At 48.5% G+C, this 22,147-nt stretch overlaps 2 protein-coding genes across 5 annotated transcripts; both read right to left on the bottom strand.

Annotated features, from left to right (window-relative positions):
- Positions 1-992: 992 nt before the first annotated feature.
- Positions 993-8,136, bottom strand: LOC105886010 (HLA class II histocompatibility antigen, DM beta chain). 2 transcript variants are annotated; one of them, XM_076003440.1, is made up of 6 exons: positions 7,809-8,136; positions 5,206-5,514; positions 3,723-4,007; positions 1,912-2,028; positions 1,718-1,753; positions 993-1,350 (listed from the first exon to the last, which is right to left on the bottom strand). In XM_076003440.1, the coding sequence occupies exons 1-6, from the start codon at positions 7,861-7,863 to the stop codon at positions 1,334-1,336; spliced, it is 819 nt and encodes a 272-aa protein (XP_075859555.1). In that variant the 5' UTR covers positions 7,864-8,136; the 3' UTR covers positions 993-1,333. The 2 variants fall into 2 exon arrangements, with proteins under 2 accessions (XP_075859555.1, XP_075859557.1); XM_076003442.1 differs by having other exon boundaries at positions 5,206-5,487; positions 7,809-8,130.
- A 7,778-nt stretch (positions 8,137-15,914) lies between these two features.
- On the bottom strand, positions 15,915-20,610 carry LOC105886004 (HLA class II histocompatibility antigen, DM alpha chain). Of its 3 annotated transcripts, none has more exons than XM_012791371.3 (5): positions 20,436-20,610; positions 18,901-19,185; positions 18,061-18,339; positions 17,686-17,833; positions 15,915-16,167 (listed from the first exon to the last, which is right to left on the bottom strand). In XM_012791371.3, exons 1-5 carry the CDS (start codon positions 20,521-20,523, stop codon positions 16,143-16,145), a joined length of 825 nt encoding a protein of 274 aa, XP_012646825.2. In that variant the 5' UTR covers positions 20,524-20,610; the 3' UTR covers positions 15,915-16,142. The 3 variants fall into 3 exon arrangements, with proteins under 3 accessions (XP_012646825.2, XP_012646826.2, XP_012646827.2); XM_012791372.3 differs by having other exon boundaries at positions 17,705-17,833; XM_012791373.3 differs by having other exon boundaries at positions 17,708-17,833.
- Positions 20,611-22,147: the final 1,537 nt, after the last annotated feature.

The raw sequence follows: 22,147 nt of genomic DNA, 5'->3' as shown, positions 1-22,147 counted from the left end.
CGGCGGCGCGGCGTGCGACGCGAGCCGACTCGCGGGCCCCTGCGCTCGGCCAGAGGGGAAGGAGGGGCGGCCCTGAAGAGATGTGCGCTCCCAGCAGCGGGGCTCAGAATAAAACAAGTGACTTACTGCCAGCTCGGGCAGAGAAACATCCTGTGCGGCAGCAGGACCCAACCTGTTTGGCAGCAGGGACGGGTTTCCTGGGAGGGTTTCCGGAGCAGGAGGCGGAGCTCAGGCGGCGAGGCGAGCCGCGGGGGCCGCCGTAAATGCGGAAGCCTCGCCCTCTCCCCGCCGTCACCTCTGCTGTGCCCCGGCCTGAGTTCGTGGGAGACAGTTTTTCTGGGGATGGGGGTGGGAAGTGGGGGTGGGGAACGGAGCTCTGTGGCCGTCCCTAACAGGCCGGACGGGGCTGGGCCGCAGTCCTATAGGGTTATTGTGAGAAGAGAAGGAGATACAAATACAAAGCACCCAGCCTAGCACTCAGGGCATGATAAGCACTGGAGCTGTGGGCTCTTTCCCACTCAACGCATGGAAGGAATAACTTTCTAGAATTCAAATCTGAATCCTGACTATCTGAGGGGTCTGCCTCACAGTTGCGATGAGGCTCAAATGAAACGATGCACCTGGTACAATGCCCGCCCCCAAAATTGACTACCTGGTAATGCTGACGGTAGTGCAGGCTCTGCACGTGCCAGGCAGTGTTCCTGGCCACTTGTGAGTACGAACTCATTTAATCCTCAGAAGATCCCCTGTGAGGTGAGTAAACTGTTAATCCCCTTCCTCTCCCTTACTCTGTGACTCCTCCTCACCACAGTTTAATTTCTTCTTATAAATTGTAAATCAGAAAACTGCCCCAAATTCTGTCTTGTCTAGATGGGAAAAGGGGAGGAGGCACGGACCCCTCCACTCAAGTAGGAGAAAATCAATCCCTGCTCCTTCCTTCTCTGCCCATATTCCCTTCCCAGGGCCACAGGAAAAAGACATCAAAGAAACACTCATTTCCACCAGAGTTTATTTCTCAGAAATGGTCACCAGTGACTCACTACCCTCTGTGGCACACTGAAGCCCCCAGGAGGGCCTATAATTCCCTTCCCCAGATTATATTCACCTCAGAAATATAGCCTTGGACAATAATTTGGTTACAGAATATTCCCAGGAATGAGTTCCCCAAGTTGCTAAGGTTTGTATATGGGGGACTGGGAAATTCAGAGAAGAATGGAGAAACCATAGAATCGAGGAAAATGCCAGGGCTTTGAAGAGGTTGGGGAGGCATGGTATTATCAGTTAGAGTTTGCATCTCCTTCTCACTCAGAGTGGAAATTGTAGAATTCTGCCTCTAGGAAATGTGCCGTCCTGCAGAAGATAAAAAGACAATGAGGCTTCAACACAACTTGACCCCATCGTTTGTAACCATCCCATGCCAGAGCCCTTAATACAGTGATATTGAAAATTCTAGGTCACCTACAACTAATACAAAGAAACCACCTTCAGCTTCCTCCCCATAGACATGCTGCTGGGTAGAAGACAAGGATGTGTGCTCTCCTCTTTCCTGCTCCTAATCATAACACTGGCAGCTTAAATCATGCCCTTGGCTAAGTGTTCATCAAACGTGGAAGCGCATCCCTGCTACAAGCACCATTAGCTGAACCCAACATTGACCCACTCTAACTGCCACCCCCACCAAAGGGCCAGTAGGCAAACAGATCAACAGAGGTATTACCTTCTGGATAATTGGACCCAGGGAGAGGAATGTAGCCTAAGAGAGAAAAACACTTGATTAGCCCAGTCTTTGCAGATAAAAGTATCCAGCAATATTCACAGCAAATGGGGTAGGAATGAGCGCGTCAGTCACAAATAGCAAGTAAGCAGAGACTGGGAGCAGCGGTGGGGATGGGAGTTCAGAGGGTCACTCACTAGAGGAGGCAGCCCTCCTCCAGCTGATCAAACCAAGAGAGAAGATGATGAGGCCCAGGCCCAGAGTCACTGCAGACACGGAAACCTTCACTGTCTGCATGGGGGACAGCACAGGTGCTGCAAAAAACAGGAATTTACTAGAACCAATCAAACCGAATTTATTGCAACCTCTTCCCAGCAGGTTCAAAAGTCCTTTATCCCAGCTCCAAGCGTCTAGCTCACACCACCCACTCTCAAGGAACTGGCCCTTCCCAAACCTCTACTCCTAGAGTAAGCCTGGGGAACCCACCTCCCCAGCTTCCAGGTCCTCTCCAATACAGTGGGGCCTCTCAAGACATCCTCTTTCCTTCCTTACCCTCTCCAGGATGAAGGGCTCCTCACTCCCCTCTCCATTGCCCCCATGGAGACAGGGTTTCCTCCCTTACTTGCTCCAGTTGAGCAGTTTCCTATTAAAATCTGTCCACCTTTCCTAACCTCCAGTGGCTTCATTCTGTGAGTTATCCTAGTACTTGTATGTCTTCTACGTCTAGATTTCCCATGTGTCCTTTCAGAGCTTGTCTCCATTCCACTCCACAGCCCCCACACTTCCTGGAGCTGGTCCTCTTCTGAATCATGTCCCACAGATTCTTTTCCCGTGATAAAATGAACACTCCATCACCAATGAAAAGTTCTCGTGCACCCTGTAGGAGACTTTCCCCAGGACAGCTCAAGTGAACATGTGAATTCTCCTCTCTGATCCCCATGCCCCTCCCTCTGCCCTGCAAGACAACCCTCTCCACAGGGGGAGGCCAGTCTCAGTGGCCAGCCTGAGATTCTGTTCCCTGGCCCTTTGTAGACACCCTTCCTCTTCCTTATTTCTTTCTCTTCTCTTTGCCAAGAATCCCAAAATTTGTGTGCAACTTCTCTCATTACCTTAAACTATTCTCAATCCTGCGTTCAAACAGTGGTAACCAATTCTTTATCCATTAGCCCCCAAGCATGCACGCCGAAGTGTCTACCAGCTGTGGCTTTGCTGTCCCTTATGCTTGATAGGGCAGCCCAAATGCAGCACTGCCCCACACTGAGAGAAGTCCCCCTTCCTCTTCCACCATCACCACTTCTTCAACTCCCATTCCTGACCTGACACCAGAACAGCAGAAGAGTTGAAATATAAGGAGCCTAGAAAAGTCTATTATAATTTGGGGTTCTGAAAATATGGTTACCAAGTCTATATCTTTTTTTTTTTTTTTTTTTTTTTTTTTTTAGAGAGACAAGATCTCACTGTGTTGCCCAGGCTAGAGTGCAGTGACATGATCACAGCTCACCATAGTCTCAAACTCCTGGACTCAAAGGATTCTACTGCCTCAGCCTCCTGAGTAGCTGGGGACTATGAGTGAGTACCACTGCACCTGACTGATTTTTTTCTTTCTTTTTTTTTTTTTAGTTTGTGTAGAGATGAGGTCTCGCTCTTGCTCAGGCTAGTCTTGAACTCCTGGCCTCATGCAATCCTCCTGCCTCAGCCTCCCAAAGTGCTAAGATTACAGTGGTGAGCCACCGTGCCCTGCCTACATCCTCTTTCAGGACAATCACTCTCCCTTCCCACCCTCAAACACAAACACAGCAACATCAACCACAGCACGATAGCAACAATAACAATGACTAATTATTTCTATTCCTTTATCCTATTGCCCCATTTCCGGTCCTAAACCCTCCGTGGGTTCCTCTGGACTCACTCCCTGTTTCAGCACCTCCCTCTCTAACATGCGCCATGTATCTGTCCACATCTCACTCCCCCTGCTCTACCTACTTCCCTCTACTTGCCACACACGTACTCCAGTCCTGAAGGATGGGCTCAGGAGCCCCGACGTGCTCCACTACACAGGTGTAGGTGTCCCCGTAAGAGGGGGTCAGAGCTAAGTGGGACAGGGTCTGATATGTCCAGTCTCCATTGGGCTGGGAAGTCTTCTGGGCACTGTTGTGGGGGGTGACGGGCTGCCCATTCTTCCTCCAGGTGATGGTCACATCTGCTGGATAGAAGCCCCACACGTAGCAGGCCAGCATCACAGGCTCCCTCGTGTTAAAAGGAGTGGTTTGGGCTACCTGCACGGTTGGTGGCCCTGCATAGGAGACAAAACTTGTTCAGGAAGGAGGGTGACATTCTGGCTTCTTCTCCAACCTGGTTTCTTTCCTATTTCAACTCTCCATAGATTTTTGTCGACTTACTCCCCTCCCCCTCCCTCCTGCCGAGCTGCCATTTGAAAGGCAGGAGTTAGATTCACTCCTGTGTTCCCTCTTTCTTCTCTCTCCTTCCTTCATTGCCCCTTCTTCCTTTCCTCCTCCAAAATTAGGTTTGATCACAATTAGTATAATAAAAGCCATATCTGAACTGTAAGCTGTTTCTGAAGTTGTATTTATTTCAAGTACATAAGCTTGAAAGTACATAAACTAAGAGTGATCCAGAGTTATAAATTGTTATTTGAAAAGGTAGAAAAGAATTTTCCCCAAAATCTTTGTTAACAAATTAATTTGCTACATAAAGCCTTTTCTTTTCACATAATTTAAGGAAACAAGCTTGGAATTAATGTAGTCCAAAAAATGAGATTGTTAATACTGCCACATTTACTAGTTTATTCTTCTCAGTAGCCTTCCTTCTTGCCTCTGCTTTGGTATTTTTCAAACAAAATCTTAAATTAAAATCCAACAAGTTATGTTAAAATGCAGATTCCCTAGCTTTCATCCCCAGATACTTTCATTCGGCAGACCTGGAGTGGTACCACGGCTTGCGTTTTTGACAAGTGCGTCCTCCAGGCAATTCCAAGAAACGTGGCTCAGAAACCACATCTTGAGACATGCTACTCTGTCTTAAGGAGATCTTCAAGTCTATTTGATCCTCAAGCCATTCTCAATGCCAGGGAGTAAGGGTGAGAGAGAACCCTAAACCCGACTTGCAAACATTTCCATGCCCAGGTCCAGCCCAGATCCAGAATATGACATTGGGGGCTGAAGACGCACAAACACCCTGGGGAAAGCTGTGTTGGTTGCTCTGACACAGCCCTGGTTGAACTCCCGCCTGCATCCTGAGACGCCCTGGCCTCTGCGCGCTCTCCTCACTGCCTGAGCACCACCTCCCCTTTACTCCTGTCCCCTTGTCCCCCTAGAGGTTCAACCCTCCCTCTTTCTATGTTCCAGGTCCACACATTTTCTCTTCTTTCCTGCCCAAATCTCACCCCCCCCCCCCGCCTGCTAAGGATTCCTCCTGGCCTCCCCTCTCCTAACTGTGCTTCGTGACGCCCATCTGCACCCCTCCCTCCTCACGTGTCCTGTGGGTCAGTGACCCCCAGAAGGGCTGGGTGTGCGTGGCGCAGTCCTGGAGCCCACTGCGCAAGCGCTGGAGCAGGGTGCCTTGCTGGTTGAGGTAATCTGACAGGTAACTGGCCAAGCCATTCAGCACCCCAAATTCACAGGGGGCCATTTTTTCCTCTTGTTGATCCCAGCAGGTCAGCAGATCCTTGTTGAAGGAGATGCAATATGTGAAATCCTGGGCAGTCCCATCATCGTCCAATAGACAGGTGCTTTCCACATGGGCCACAAAGCCACCTAGAGGAGCCAAGTCACTGTCCTTTGCTGTTGTGACATAAATAGATAAATACACATATATATACATGCATAAAATAAATGTATATATATTTAGGAGCTCCTAAAACCCTATAATTTCCTGAGTGATAGGGATGCCATGTGCATCTTTTGTTTTTGTTCTCATATTTGGTCTTTGCCCCTGGTTCCTGATGCAGAGCTCCTAATCCCTTGGAATTTCCTGGATAATAGGAGTGTCTTTTGTTCTAATGAGGTGACTCTTAGCGGGCTCCTGGATGAGCGCTGGTCACCAGAAAGACCGAGCCATGGTTAGGAGCCTGGAAACTTTAGTCCAATTCCCCAGCATCATGTAGGGGAGATTGAATTAATAACAGATCACACCTATGTGATGAAGCCTCCATAAAAATCACCAAATTGTGGAATTTGGAGACCATCTCAGTTGGTGAATATATCCACCTGCCAGGAGAGTGGGGTACCCCAACTCCATGGGGGCAGAAGCTCCTGCAATGGACACTCTTCCAGACCTCGCCCTGTGAACTTTATCTGGCTGTTCATTTATATCCTTTGAAACTGTGGTCCCCAACGAGTCCTTGGCCTGTTAGGGCCTGGGCCGCAGAGCTCTGCCACACGCCCACCCCCACCCCATCCATGGAAAAATTATCTTCCATGAAACCAGTCCCTGGTGCCGAAAAGGTTGGGGACTGCTGCTTTAAAATATTCGTTGTTAAAGGATACAAAATTATAGCTAGATAGGAGAAATAAATTCTAGTGTTTTCTACCACTGTAGGATGACCATAGTTCACAATAGTATATTATATAGTTTCAAATAGCTAGAAGGACATTGAATGTTCCCAACACAAAGAAATGATAAACATTTGAGATGATGGATATGCTAATTACCCTGATCTGATCACCGTACATTATATGGATCCAAACACTATCTATCCCATGAATATGTACATTTATTATTTGCCAATTAAAATAAACTAAAACATCCTTTATAATAAATGGGCAATAGTAAGTAAGCTGTTTTCCTGGTTTCAATGAGCTTCTCTAGCAAATTATCAAACCCAACAAGGGGGTCGTAGGAACCTCTAATTTGTAGCCAAGTGGAACAGAGTTGTGGATAATCGGGGACCTGCTACTTGTGATTGGTGTCTGGAAACTGGCTTGTGAAACTGAGCCCTGCACCTGTGGGGTCTGTGCTAACTCCAGTTAGTGTCACAATTGAATTGAATTGAATTGCAGGATACACAGCCAGTATAGGAGCATTGGTCAGTATGGAGGAAAAAACCCACATATCTTCTCAAAGAAGTGTTAAGTGAGAGCATATAGAAAAAAAAAAAAATTGGGCCGGGCGCGGTGGCTCACGCCTGTAATCCTAGCACTCTGGGAGGCCGAGGCGGGAGAGGATTGCTCGAAGTCAGGAGTTCAAGACCAGCCTGAGCAAGAGTGAGACCCCGTCTCTACTATAAATAGAAACAAATTAGCTGGACAACTAAAAATATATAGAAAAAATTAGCCGGGCATGGTGGTGCATGCCTGTAGTCCCAGCTACTCGGGAGGCTGAGGCAGGAGGATTGCTTGAGCCCAGGAGTTTGAGGTTGCTGTGAGCTAAGCTGATGCCACAGCACTCTAGCCTGGGAAACTCTGTCTCAAAAAAAAAAAAAAAAAAAAAAAAAAGGAAAAAGAAAAGAAATTGGTTTCCCTATGTTCAGCGGGGAGCCCCGACCTTCGTTACATCCAGTTAGTCTGACACAGATTATTTTCCAACTCCAGCAGCATCTGCTGGCCAAGCTCACACACGGGAGTCTGTGAGAGCCCAATTTAAGGGAGTAGATGGTAGTAGCAGAGAAGTTTATAGACCTGGTTTCCTCTTTATGTGACACTAGGTACAGAGACAGGATTATTTGCACGTTTAAATGTGACAATTTACCCAGAACCCAGACCTTCAGTGGGGCAAATTATTGAGAGAGAAAAAGGGCCAAAGGAAAGAGTCAGTCTTGTTCTGTGCTGGGAATATTATTAAACATTCAGTCTGCACAAATTTATGAAGCACCTGCTGCGTGCCAGCCACCGTGCTAGGAGCGGGATGCAGCCATGAACAAGACGGACGTTGTCCTTGCCTGTATTCCAGCAGGGGATATCTATCACACAAATAATCATACAGCTTAATTACTATTAAAATTGCCACAAAGGTAGAGTACAACGTGCTATAGGGAGACAAACTAGTCTGGGGTATCCAAATCCAATAACAAAACTGAGCATCCTTACCCCAAAGCAGGAGTAAAAGGCAGGGAAGGTCCAGGAAGGAATGTCCTTACCTGCTCCTGTGCAGCCCAGGCTGAGGCCCAGCAGCAGCGGCAGGAGTGTGGTCATGCTCTGTTCCGTGAAGACGCCGCTGGTCCAGTCCCCTGGACCAACTCTTCCAGGGGCCTTGGGTCCCCGCCTGTCCCAGAAGCCCCAGCCTTGGTAGATGATCTCCAGACACTAAGCTGAATATGGTATTGCCCTGGCCCCTAGATCCCCACTAGATCAATGATTTGGTGCTACCCAGCCCCCAGACACTAGACCTGTTCCCACCAGCTCATCGGAGTCCCGTGTCCCAAACTGAGCCTGGTCAGATTGGCCAGGTAGGCGGGGACAGATGTAGAGACAAATCGCAGAGTGCCTCAGCCTGGCATCATCAGTTACTAGGTAAGCCTCATCCTGCCCTAGGCTTAGACAACAGGATTCCTGGTCTCATTCTCAATTATTTTCCTGCAGAACAACCAGTCTGTAGGTGGATTCCCCTAGATCAGTGGAGGAAATAATGCCAATATTCCTAGCCTGGACTACCCATTGGTTTAACTTTTCCCTCTTGCTGCCCACCCCCTGCCCAAAAAGGACTAGGACTAGATAACCTCTCCTGTTCTTTCAAAGGAGGTTACCTAGGAAGACATTGTATAAACCCTTGGTCTGTCCTGCCACCCAGGAGATGGGAGGACACGGAGCCCTCCTGGGCAGGTGGCAGAGGCCAGGCTGCTGAAAAGGAAGGAGGCACAGACAGTACAGAGTCACCTGGTCTCGGAGCAGGTCTGCAGAATGAGGGAGGCAGTTCCACCTTAGAGGTCAGGCACAGCAGCCTGGAAATCCCTCCACGAGCCTCCCCTGCTACTTCTGTTCTAGCCTGTCAAGCTTCATTTCCTCCTCAGCTGAAACAGCTGCTTTCTGAAGCCAGGAAACCATACCCTCCCACGCTGTGAGTGATCTCAGGTGCAGACCACGCGGTAACTCCACTTAAACCCCTGAAAAATAGCTGGTGATGGGCCAGTGACAGTTCACCTCCTTCCCCCAAACTCTAAGCTCCCCATGTGTTTCTCCTGTGGTCCCCTTTGTCCCGGGGCAGGTCCCTGCATTATGAAGCCACTAGAAAAATGAGATAGAGCTTCCCAACTTTTCTTCCTCTGGAAAAGACAAGTTTTAAATGGCATTCATTCTTCCATCCCATTGTGAACCATACACTAACTTTTTCTATCACTAACTTAAAACCCTAAATTGACTTCCCTCTGCTCCTCAATAGGCTTCAGGGCTGCCTCTCCTCCTCTTAGTTTCTGGAAGCTACTGGATTTGATGTAACAGTGAACTAAACAGAAAAGGATGAAGAGGGAACCCCTTGACACCACACTTACCTGTCCTCCCCCAAAGTCCGTGACCCCAGGAGAATCTGATATTTATGAAGAAAACGGGAAGGAAAAAATGCATGTACAAAAAAATAAATACAAAGATCAATATCAGAAACAAAGACTTGTTTTATGTAACTATTTAATAATTGAGATTAACCGAATCTCTCCCCGTATCTCCCAGCCCCTCCACCCCCACTTTGGTTATATACTCTAACTCTGCTAATGAAGCTTCAGGTGTGTCAGAATGGGCAGAACATGGGGTGGGGAATCCAAAATTGTAGAGCTTCTACTTTGTAACAGGTGTTATAATAAGTAGCTCCTTTATATGTTATCTCCCTTAATCTTAAATGACTTGTTTTTGTTTGCTTGTTTGGTTTTTGAGACAGAGTCTTCCTCTGTCACCCTGGGTAGAGTACAGTGTCGTCATCATAGCTCACAGCAACCTCAGACTCCTGTACTCAAGTGATCTTCTGGCTTCAGCCTCCCAAGTAGCTGGGACCACAGGTGCATGCCACGATTCCCGGCTAATTTTTCAAACAGGGTCTGGCTCTTATTCAGGTTGGTCTCAAACTCCTGAGCTCCTCCCACCTTGGCCTCCCAGAGTGCTGGGATTCCAGGAGTGAGCCACTGTGCAAGTGTGGCCTTAAATGACTTGTTAGTTTTCCTATTTTACAAGTTCAAAAACAGGTCCAGACCGGGCGCAGTGGCTCATGCCTGGAATCCTAGCACTCTGGGAGGCTGAGGCAGGTGGATCGTTTGAGCTCAGGAGTTCGAGACTAGCCTGAGCAAGAGCAAAACCCCGTCTCTACTAAAAATAGAAACAAATTAGCTGGACAACTAAAACATATATATATAAAATTAGCCAAGCATGGTGACACATGTCTGTAGTCCCAGCTACTTGAGAGGCTGAGGCAGGAGGATCATTTGAGCCCAGGAGTTTGAGGTTGCTGTGAGCCTAGGCTGATGCCACGGCACTCTAGCCTAGGCAACAGAGCAAGACTTTGTCTCAATTAAAAAAAAAAAAAAACAGATCCAGTAATTCACACCCAAGATCTAGAGGTTTTAACTCCTCATATAACTCCTACACACACACACACACACACACACACACACATACACACACACACACACTCTTGATCATGCCCACACAACTCACTACATCTTGAGACTGGGATGGCCCAAATAAAGGGATTTAGTGGAGCCTTTGCTGGGAAAAGGAGAAAAAGAAGAGCCACAATCCATTCGAGACTTATCTTTCCTGTTCTCAGAGTTCCTTCTGCTCTGAGAACCACTGTCTCTTTCACTTTCTCTTTTGACAGTTTCAAAACTCTATGAATTCTCTACACACGCGCACCCCGACAAAATTCCCCCTCACATTCCTCCCCATTCTGCCCAGACAAGCGGTGAGCCTCACTGTGCAGGACCCGGGTTTGGGGCTCCTTTTCAATGTCTACGCAGCCCAGCCCGGGCAAGGCAGCACGCGGCGTGTGGTCCTGTGCCAGCCCGGGCGAGGCCCTAGCCAGAGCCAGTGACGCCGCACGGAGTTCCCTCTCGCGTCCAGCCCTCTGCCCTGGCAGCCAAAGGAGATGTGAAAGCTTCTGCGAGGCTGCAGCAGGAGACGGCAGGGGAAGGTTTCACTTCTCTATTAATGTGAAGTCTGAGGGGTTTTTTAGAATAAAGCAGGACAGAAAACCCAGAGACCTGTGCTCAGCAAAGCAATTTTTTCCTTCCTCTCCTCCTCCTGGCCGTACTATTTTTACCGATACGGGTCTGTCTCTCTGCCTCCAGCCAGCTCAAAAGAATATTTCAGCTGCCCTGCCCGTAGTTGGCCGCGCAGCACTAGGACTGAAGAAGGTACGCCGTCTTTCTTTCACCGCCACTACGCAGCTGCCCAGAGAGCGAGCCCTCCTCCCACGCCTCTTCCCTTAGCCTGGCCACAGGCCTGCAGTGGTCTTGTCCGTGCTTGTGTGCAAAGCATTTCAGGGAATACCAGAGCTAGGAGATACGGACTCCGTCCCCACATCACTTCACTTGTAGGTCAGTTGGGGAGTGAGAACAAACACTTTTAAAGAGAAGACTTTATGTGAAAGCAAGTAAGCAATAAGGCCAGAGGACTTAGAAGAGAAATCATTGTTGGCGTGTGGACAGGGAGTCCTCTCAACTGAGAGGGCCTGCAGGTGAGCCGACGTCTGGGCTGGGTTCATAGGGGGAAGGAGGCAGTCCGCAGCACAGACCCGGTATGGGGCCCCACAGGCTTGGCGAGGCGGGGAGGCGCTACTGGGGAGGAGGGGTCCGACGAAGAGCCTGGACTGGCTGAAACAAAACAAGCTGCTATATCGTCACAGGCATCACACGCTGAAGGAAGTCCCAAAGTGGTCTCTTGCTTTTTCTGAGTACGGCCATCATAATAAGTCTCTTTAGGCACTTCCTAAAGTTGCTTCATGTAAGTTCTTAGGTTCCTCTTCTAGACAGATGGCTTTAACTCAAGCCTCCATTTTATAAACACAAAAATTGCTCAACCAATCGTTTGTAATCTAAAACCAGTAGCATGAGACCACATTGTAACTTCCTTCAGTGTCTTTTCAAAACTACACCACCTGCACCCTGCCAGGATTGTGTCACTTGCCCAGTCTATCCCAGTCTCCCCCACCCCTACATCACCTCCACCCACACACTCCCCCCCATCAGGATTCACTGCTCTAGAACTAAACTCTGACCCCTGGGTTGCAGCCACCAGAGCTAGTTCACCATCCTTCTATCCTGCAGCCAAATTACTTGAACTGCTAGGGGATAGTCTACCTGATTTGCCGCCACAGCTCCTAAAGAACATGATCTCCATTTTACTCATGACAGAATGGAGGCAGAGGGAGGCTAAGTGGTTGCTCAGATTTACCCAGATACTAAGTAACAGAACCATAACTTGAACTCAGGATTTATAACTCTAAATCCTATATTCCTAATAATCAATTTAAAAAATGATTGAAAATTTTCTACCATTTATAATAGCAAGGAAAACCATAGCATGTTTAGGAATTAACATATGAAAATATAAGAACTTTATGAAAAAAAGAAAATTTTATTAAAGTACATAACTGAAGACCTGAGAAGTAGAGAGATATGCTATAGTCATGGCTGGGCCATCCTGACATAATAACACTCTCTCCCCGCTATAGCCTAAATGCTGCCCCAACCAAAATCATGGCAGGATTTGGGGAGAATTTGACAAACCGATTCTAAAATGTACATGGAAATAAAGTCTGTGAGTATCTTAGACAATTTTGGTAAAGAAAAGCAAAATGGTGGAGGTGGGATGGTAAAGAAATGGAGACTAGTCCTACCAAATAGTATTAATAACACATATTTAAAAGACAAAATAACTAACCAATGTGATTTTGACATACGAAGTAACAAATCAGTGGAACGGAATAATCCAGAGACAAATCTATGCACACAAGGAGGCTTGGTATAAAATCCTTGGATAAAAATGGAATTTTGGTAAATGGTATTCACAAGATCAATTTACTATTTTGAGGGAAAATAAAGTTGTATCCTTACACCATATAGAAAATTTTCAGATCAATAAAGATCTAAATGTGAACAGATACAATAATACTAATAGAAGAAAACATAATGGAATATTATATGGCCACATAAATATAAAGCAAAGCTTTTTTACCCAAAATTATTCATCAGAAAATAGGGAAATATCTTATGTATAAGACCTTATTTTTTTCCAAATTATGGGCATGCTGTCAGAGTTGTTTGGAGAAGATACATTACCCTAAAATGATCTCAGTTAATAAATGTATGGGAATTGGAATAAAATTGATTTATGAAACGTGGGGTGGAAACAGCAATATGCCCTCATTACAATGTTTAAAAAAAGTAATTTTAAATTTGTGAGTTACTAACTAAATAAATGTAATTAGCAGACATTTGACTATTTCCCTATAACTTCTATATTCCTAAAACTTTATAAATTGAAGTTGGAAAAAAAACTTTTAAAATATTCTCATTGAGAAAATGGAGCATCACCTTATCACTTTCTATTCCACTAAAAATTGTAACTTTACTGCCTTGGGTTTGGAAAGGACTTCTTAAGATCACATAAGCACAACCATAAGGGTTTTGACTATCAAAATTAAATCATTCTATTCAGGGACGGTGTTATATACAAATTTAACTAATGAACACCAAACTGGAAGAAAGCATTTGTAATAGCTATGCTGATGTAACATTACTGTATAGAATATATATACCCCCCAAATTCACAAGAAAAAGAAAATGAAATTTTAGAATAGACAAAAGATATGAATCAGTAATTTATATAGAGAGAAGAACCCATGAAAAAAATGCCCAGCCTCACAAGTAATGAGAGGAGGCAAATTAAAGCAAGATACCACTCTACACGCACCATATTGCTGACATTTGGAGTCAAATAATTTCAGGCATTTGTGAGGATAAGGGAAATGAGAGCTCCCTTGCTCTGTTGGTGGGGGTGTAAGCTGTTTATGATCCCTGAATTATAGAAATTATAAATTAGTTGGGTGAAAAAATTAATATAGGAAATAAGGCAGCATATCTCAATCCTTGGGTTGAGTGCTGTGAAGAGTTCAATAAAGATCAGTTAGGGCTGGAGAATTAGGGACAGGTTCATGGAAGAGGTTGAACTTGAGTTGGACCTACAGAGTTGGTTAAGACAGAAACAAGCTGAAGAGAATAAAGAAGTCTTCCCTGTAAGAGGAGAGAGCCTGGGCGCATGGCCCAAAGTGAAGACGGACATGGTACTGTCAAGGAAGAGTGAGGAAAACAGATTTTTTCAAGAACCAGACTCCTACTGGGAACAGGGAATATCTTTTATTAGAAAAGGGGCAATCTACAGCCACACCACCCTGAAAGTGCCCGATCTCGTCTGATCTCAGAAGCCAAGCAGCGCAGGGTCTTGTTAGTGCTTGGAGCGCCAGGCTAGGGGGTGTTGGACGCTTCCAGAGTGCTTAAGGGACAGTACCATGACCACTTGGCCAGAGAGCATCTATTCTAAACCCATCATCTTAGATAAGGAGTTTGAGGCCCAGAGAGGAAAGTAACTTGTCTAAGGTCACACCGCATAATAAAATAAAAGCAGTTTTCAGGTTTGGCTGGCAAGAAATTTCTGGATAAGTTGAGAAACAGAGAGATAGAAATTAGGAAGAAAGAACTAGAAAGCAACAAGGAACAGGTTTAGAATGGCAAAATAAGAATAAAAATAAAAACATCGCAAAGGGAGAAAATACAACACTTGAAGGTGGGTTCAAAGTATGCTCCAGGAAGAGAAAGAAGTCAACGACACTACTAAATTCTCCTATGAAAATCAAGACAAATAGTGATAATGCTAGGTTATTGAGCACCTTTTCTATGAGCCAAACACTCTTCTAAGCATCCTGCAGATACTAACTTATTTAAGCTTCACCACAACCCTATAAAGGAGACACCATGGTTATCGTTATCCTTTTACAGAAAATGATACCAAGGTACAAGTTAAGTAACTTGCCCAAGGGCACAGCTAATAACTTAACAGTCATGACCGAATTCCCAGCAGTCTGATTCTGGAGCCCATACTTCTTACGTGCTGCTTTTAGAAGTGAGATGGTTCAGAGGAGGTGCCAACTTCTCTAAGGAAGAATTGGATATTTCCCCTTAGATGAGACTCTGGTACAATGTGAAGAACAGAGAATCCCTCACCAATATCAAAGTAACTTCACTCCTAACTTTAATGCCACCTGTCCAAAACAACTGTAGACCCTGTTGAAAACAAGAAGTAGGCCGGGCGCGGTGGCTCACGCCTGTAATCCTAGCACTCTGGGAGGCCGAGGCGGGCAGATTGCTCGAGGTCAGGAGTTCGAAACCAGCCTGAGCAAGAGCGAGACCCTGTCTCTACTATAAATAGAAACAAATTAATTGGCCAACTAATATATATAGAAAAAATTAGCCGGGCATGGTGGCTCGTGCCTGTAGTCCCAGCTACCCGGGAGGCTGAGGCAGAAGGATCGCTTGAGCCCAGGAGTTTGAGGTTGCTGTGAGCTAGGCTGACGCCACGGCACTCACTCTAGCCTAGGCAACAAAGCGAGACTCTGTCTCAAAAAAAAAAAAAAAAAAGAAAGAAAACAAGAAGTAAAGAGCATGCACAGTGATTTAGCGCCAGTGATCACGTGCTGCCTGCTCCCGTGACCCGCGCAGGACAGCACTGTCGCAGTTCTCCTTGGATGGTTCACTCAAGCCAAAGAACAGATCGTCCGGAAGACAGGTGAATTCTTTGCCCTTCCAGGCTGGCTGTTCCCACTTCACCTTAGGAGCTTGATGATGCTGTTCTCACAGAACTGCTCTGACGGGATTAGGAGAGCCCCGGCGGCTTCTTCCTCCCGTCCCGAGCTCTTGTTTCCCTGGGGATGGTGAGGGCGCCAGGGAGTCATGTATTGCTCAAGGCAGCCTATGCTAGACAAGAATGTTTTCACAAACAGTAAAATGCAAAAAAACCCCCACCAAAACCCAAAAACAAGCACCTTTCTCAACCATTTTGTGAACAGATTATCAGAAAATAGCCCTGCCTTCGTTTTTTACATATTTTGCACAAACCAACAGGCACAAAAGCCATGGTGCAGTGCTGGGGGATTCCCTATTCTCTCCCTCAGGAGGGCAAGCTGAGTTCAGGTTAAGGCGTGCTGAATTTCGAATGACAACCCACTCTGGAAACAAACACCATGAGTTAAGAAAGAAGCCACACTGACATTCAGAAAGGACATTTATTGCCTTGAAGTGAGAAGGGACGTGGCTGTGACAAGCAGGCCACCTTGGCCTCCCGGGATGCAGGCCCAGGGACAGCAGAGCACCCAGCTGGGAAACCCACATGTACGCCCTGAGGGATCCCAGGGACTTCTTCCAGCCTGAGGAGGAGACATCCTGGGCAGGGTGCAAGAAACCTGCACACCCTCTGTTTGGAAGACTGAGCTGTTGGCATCAAACTCTGCTCGGGAAGATCAGCCTGAGGAGAGAGGGAAGGAGGAAAGCCGTCAGGGGATCTTCTCCTCCCGGACTTGCTCGCCCTGCCTATGGCACACCCCACAGAGGCTGATCTTTTCTTGTCCCCAAGTCATCTCCAGGGACCTTTCCTACAGCTCCTCATATCACTCCTCTCACACTCACAGCTACTCTTGTGACCTTAAACTGTGTGTGTACCAGGTCTCCACCTGGGAGGAAGTGCCCCACGGTGCTGTCCCCCCACGCCACAGATAACCCTTACACATGCACACGCGCCTCACTGCATCACTGGACGCGTGCACACGCGCGTCACTGCATCACTGGACGCGTGCACACGCGTGTCACTGCATCACTGGACGCGTGCATCACTGCATCACTGCATCACTGGACGCGTGCACACGCGCATCACTGCATCACTGGACACGTGCATCACTGCATCACTGGACACATGCACACACGCATCACTGTATCACTGGACACGTGCACACGCACATCACTGCATCACTGGACACGTGCACACGCGCATCACTGCATCACTGGACGCGTGCACACGCGCATCACTGCATCACTGGACGCGTGCACACGCGCATCACTGCATCACTGGACGCGTGCACACGCGCATCACTGCATCACTGGACGCGTGCATCACTGCATCACTGGACACATGCACACACGCATCACTGTATCACTGGACACGTGCACAGGCGCATCACTGCATCACTGGACACGCGCATCACTGCATCACTGGACACGTGCACACGCGCATCACTGCATCACTGGACGCGTGCACACGCGCGTCACTGCATCACTGGACGCGTGCACACGCGCGTCACTGCATCACTGGACGCGTGCACACGCGCGTCACTGCATCACTGGACGCGTGCACACGCGCGTCACTGCATCACTGGACGCGTGCACACGCGCGTCACTGCATCACTGGACGCGTGCATCACTGCATCACTGCATCACTGGACGCGTGCACACGTGCATCACTGCATCACTGGACACGTGCATCACTGCATCACTGGACACATGCACACACGCATCACTGTATCACTGGACACGTGCACACGCGCATCACTGCATCACTGGACACGCGCATCACTGCATCACTGGACACGTGCACACGCGCATCACTGCATCACTGGACGCGTGCACACGCGCATCACTGCATCACTGGACACGTGCATCACTGCATCACTGCATCACTGGACGCGTGCACACGCGCATCACTGCATCACTGGACACGTGCATCACTGCATCACTGGACACGTGCACACACGCATCACTGTATCACTGGACACGTGCACACGCGCATCACTGCATCACTGGACACGTGCATCACTGCATCACTGGACGCGTGCACACGCGCATCACTGCATCACTGGACGCGTGCACACGCGCATCACTGCATCACTGGACGCGTGCACACGCGCATCACTGCATCACTGGACGCGTGCACACGCGCATCACTGCATCACTGGACACGTGCACACGTGCATCACTGGCTCCCACGGCTCACCCCCCGCCAGATGACACACCACCTGAGCAAGGCTTGCGGAAGTAGATGATGAGGACAGTGCCCACAACGATGCCCAGCACACCCAGGCCGAAGGCCACGCCACACAGCACATTCTCCAGGAGATCCGAGGGCAGCGCGTTCCGGGGCACTGGAGGGGAGGGAAGTAGATCAGCCTGGAGACCTGGCTAGGGAGCCTCCTGCCCATGGGAATGACTTGGGTGTCTGGGATGACAAGGGAGCAACTGAGGCATGGAAGATTGAGTTTGGGTTAGAGTAAGTGGATTAAACAAAATCCGGGTAGAGGAAGAAGGTCCCTCCCATAGTCCTATCCCTTTTTGTCCCTGAAAGGACCAGACTTCCAGGGAAAGGCCTCACCCCAATAGGCAATTGCAGTGTAGCGGTCGATTTCATGAGTCACCATGCAGGAGAAAATGTCAGAGGGTTCCGGGGTGAAGTTTAAGTAAGAAAAGGCCTGGAAGGTGAGTCCGTCAATGGCTGAGACGAAAGTGGGCCCGACTCCTTCCACAGGGGCGGAGCCATGCTGCCAGCTCACCGTCAACGTGGGCGGGAAGAGATTACTGACAAAACAGACCAGCGTGTTGGGCTTGCCAAACTCCAGGGGCTTCATTGTGAATACCTCAGCGACAGGGAACCCTGGCGAGGGGATCAGGTGTGAGGGAAAGGAGAGACTAGTTTAGATGGTACCTCTGTGCTTCGAGGGGTCACGGCACAAGGAGAGCAGGGCAGACTCAGGGGAGTTGGGGCCCAGCGGGAACCGCAGCTAGACCTAGAAGGACAGCCAGATCCGGGCGACTCCGACCCCTCGTGCTGACGCCCTGTCTAGAGCTCACACTGGTGTCTAACCATGCACTGTCCCGCATTAAACGCGGGCACCTCATCGGATGCTTCCATTCTCCCCTTCCAGCTTGCTGGGCATAGTAATATAAGGGCTAATATTCAGTAAGCATCAAATGATCCCCGTTGAATTCATCAAGTTCAATAAATAGTTTTGAAAGTCTACCATATGCCAGGCACTTGTTTTCTGCCCACAACAAAACACAGGCTGCAAACCAAGGCTTGTGGAAAAACTGAGGTCCCGGGGAGAACCAGAAGGCATTAGAGATGGGGAGCTCATGGGGAGGGGAATCGTTCAGTGTACAGAGTAAGCAAGTTAAGAATGCAGCCCTCCTCCCTTCACTCCCCGAAACTCCTGACCTCTGGACACTGGGATTTTCCCATCGAGGTGTGGGCCTATTTGCTGGATCATCATCTGGCAGAACCCTGCGTCAAATAAGATAGCAGAGGCATCGCTCTGTTCCTCAGTCCACTTGGCAAATTCAGGCAGGCGAGGAACTCGGGTGTTCCGGGAAAAGTCGAAGGAGAAAAGCTGGTCCTCATCATAGGCCTCAGAGAGCCCCACGCCGGGACTGCCATTCTGGCAGTACACCGTGTGCAGGAACGTGTGGTTCTGCGTGTCGTCTCGCCACCCTGGAGCAGGAGCTGCAAAGGAGACAGGGCGCGTCAGGGAGGTGGGAAGCTCCTCGTCCTCTTTAGCTGAGGAAACCTCAAGGCCTGCTTCAGGGAGTGAGGGCCGAGGTGTGGCACGACACTCTCCTGTGTCTGTTATTCAGGCTTCCCCTCCCAGTGAGGTGAAGAAGAAATTAGTGGATCTCTCCAAACTTCCTCTCCCCATTAAACTGTCTAAAGTTGTAAAAAGTAAAAAAAAAAAAAAAAAAAAAAAAAGCCTTACTGTCTAGAGTGACAGATTCAGAGCCGTTCTGTTCGCGGCATGTCTGCACTGCACAAAGGCACCCAGACAAAGCAGCAAGTAGAAGCCCAATCCAGCCTGCACTCCGCTCGCGCTGCTCACGCCGCCGTGTGTCCAGGCACAGAGCTGCCTCCTCCCAAAGGTGACTCCTCTGTCTAAGTGACATAGCCACCATACTGAAATTTATGGATGGATTTCCCAGTCTTAGAGGGAGGGAGAAGGAATTGCTATGGTCTCCCCATGTCGTAGATGGGACCGTCTCACTTACCCTCAGAAACCAATGGTAAACTGAGAAACCAGCCTCCAGACATTTCTTTAGCCACTTCATTGGCACCAGGTGTCTCTGAAAATGCTTTCCCCTCCCCCAGTGCTCCAGAACTCCCAGCGACAGGATCGGGGGAAGGGACCCCACAACTACAGGAAATAATCCCTTTTCTATGAAACTCTTGGCAGGACCCCCAGCCAGCAGGAAACCTTCTACCCAACACCCAGAATAATAGAGTAAGAGGGATCTTCCAGATTATTCCTCCATTCTACCCTCTCCTCCACAGAGAAGGAAACTAAGGACCAATAAAGGTAGGAGAATTTCAACAATCACAAGGTGAGTTAATGACAGAAGGCAGAGTGGAATCCTGAGTGGAGGCGTGAAAATATTAATAACATTCGCCGAGATCAAATCCCAGTCTACCACTTGCCAGTGGTGTGAACTTGCACAAATAATGCTGCGTCTCATTTTTTTCATTTGTGAAATGGAGGGAATAATCTCTGCTTCCAGAGACTGTCTTAAATAGAACATGTAATGCACTCTGACATTGTTTACCATCCATAACCAGTAGCTCCCTTTCCCAATTCCGCGTTGTTTCCACTATCTCATAAGGCTCCCCACCATTTACAAAGCGCGGGGCTGCTCCTCAAATGCCCTGGGTGGGCTCCCCAGCTCTAATGCTGTCAGGGTGGAAGTAAAGGAGAGGCACCATCTCACCTGCAGGGAAGGCCCCGGAGTGAGGCAGCAGCCACAGAAGTTGCAGGAGCGGTAGCAGCGCAGCTCCTTGGCTCTGCCCATGAGCCATGTCTTCACGCCACACAGCAGGCCGGACCTGCCAACCCCGCAACCCAGGTCCCCTAGCTCCCGCCCCTAGAGGGTAGCTTAGATCCTGTTTCACCAGCTCATTTCCAATAGTTACCCTTGTCATTTTGTCTAAACCAATCACAGAAGTGTAGGGTTTAACATCATCAGTCACTGGGGAGAGACCTGGGGCCAGCAACCTCCTGAAGACTTGGCTCTTTGACCAGGCCGGAGTGCGGCATGTAACCAGGCTGGGGCCAGCGGGGCAATGTCTGCCTCCTGCTGGAGTTCCCGCTTTGGTCCCGGGCTGTCGGCCTCAGCCCCCAAACGGACTGGCTGGCTCTTCAGAGCAGCGCCGCCTCGTGGCCGAATGCAGCAGTGGGATGGCATCTTCCCACGGCAGCCCCCCAGGTCTTCAGATCCTGCCTCCTCCTCCCTCCTAGCCCCTCCCTCTTTCTTGGCAAGGTTATGCTCCTCCAGGCATGAGCTCTAATTCACTCTGCAGAAATATATTGAAGACTGAATATACTGAAGACTGGGTATTGGGCCTAGTGCTGAAATACAAAGAGGAATAAGGCATATTCCTGCCTTCAAAGAACTTAGAGTCTTGGGATGGGGGAGTGGGGGTAGAATCAATGAATAAATAATTACACAACAATGTAATGTATTCAAGTAAGAATGTGCCAAGTGTTTTTAAAGCAGGAGTAATGCTATGAGGATGGGGGAATAGGTGGAACATAATCAGGCAGGCTCCTAAGAGTCCTGACGTTAAAACAACTTGACCAGCAGAATGCGAGGGGAAAGGAAAGCATCCCAGGGCAAGGGGTAGGCGGATGTGTGAAGTTCACAGCCGTTCAGAGCTCCTCTTTGGAGACCCTTATGTCCTAGTTGATGTGAATGTTGTGACAGCTGCCCATGTGTCCTGTGTGGCAATGGGGGTCCTGAGGTTAGAGGGGTCTCAGGATGAGCTAGAAACTCGGGCAAGAGCCAGATGCCATAGGCCCTGGTACGCACAGGTGGGGCTTGTTTCCACTTAGTAGATGATAGAGACATTAAAAGTGGGGAGTGAGGCTGGGTGTGGTGGTGTATGCCTGCGGTCTCCAACACTTTGGGAGGACGAGGTGGGAGGATTGCTTGAGGCCAGGAGTTGGAGGCCGCAGTGAGCTACGATCAGGCTGCTGCACTCCAGCCCGGGTTACAGAGCAAGACTCTGCCTCTTAAGAAAACTGGGGAGTGACACAACCATTTTAGCATTTTAGAAAAGTTGTTCTGATTGATGCTTCAAAACGATGAACTAGAGCTTGGAAAGAATTGAGGCAAACTGCTGGTCAAGAGTCTGTAGCACACTATGCCAAGGAAAAAAGTTTCACAGCCACACCCCACCCTCTTGTAGCAAGCAATATAGTAATAATTTAAGTGCGAGATGGTAAGAGCGTGAATTAACTCATAATCAGAGGAAACGGAGGGAACAGAATATTGAGATAATTAGGAAGTAGAATCTAAAGAGTTTGGCTACTGATCAGATGTGGGAAGGAGAGGAGATGGGGAGTCAAGGATAACTCCGTGTGGGTGGCTGGGTGGGTGGTCAGTGATGGACCGAATTGAAGCAGAAAAAAATGCCATGGGAG

Source organism: Microcebus murinus, chromosome 5 (genome assembly GCF_040939455.1).
Source record: "Microcebus murinus isolate Inina chromosome 5, M.murinus_Inina_mat1.0, whole genome shotgun sequence".
In the NCBI taxonomy this organism is placed as follows: Eukaryota; Metazoa; Chordata; class Mammalia; order Primates; family Cheirogaleidae; genus Microcebus; species Microcebus murinus.
Note: the sequence above shows the minus strand (reverse complement) of the source record. Positions and strands in the feature narration are given on the sequence as shown.

Excerpts from the sequence above, each read along its gene's own strand:
- LOC105886010 (XM_076003440.1), bottom strand. The coding sequence starts at position 7,863 with ATGACCACACTCCTGCCGCTGCTGCTGGGCCTCAGCCTGGGCTGCACA. Across the intron at positions 2,029-3,722 it reads GCCCATCCTTCAGGACTGGA|CACCTGTGCTGTCCCCCATG; the intron begins GTACGTGTGTGG and ends TGTTTTTTGCAG. Across the intron at positions 1,754-1,911 it reads GAGGAGGGCTGCCTCCTCTA|GCTACATTCCTCTCCCTGGG; the intron begins GTGAGTGACCCT and ends TTTCTCTCTTAG.
- LOC105886004 (XM_012791371.3), bottom strand. The coding sequence starts at position 20,523 with ATGGCTCATGGGCAGAGCCAAGGAGCTGCGCTGCTACCGCTCCTGCAA. Across the intron at positions 19,186-20,435 it reads CTCCGGGGCCTTCCCTGCAG|CTCCTGCTCCAGGGTGGCGA; the intron begins GTGAGATGGTGC and ends TCTCCTTTGCAG. Across the intron at positions 17,834-18,060 it reads CACTGCAATTGCCTATTGGG|TGCCCCGGAACGCGCTGCCC; the intron begins GTGAGGCCTTTC and ends CCTCCCCTCCAG.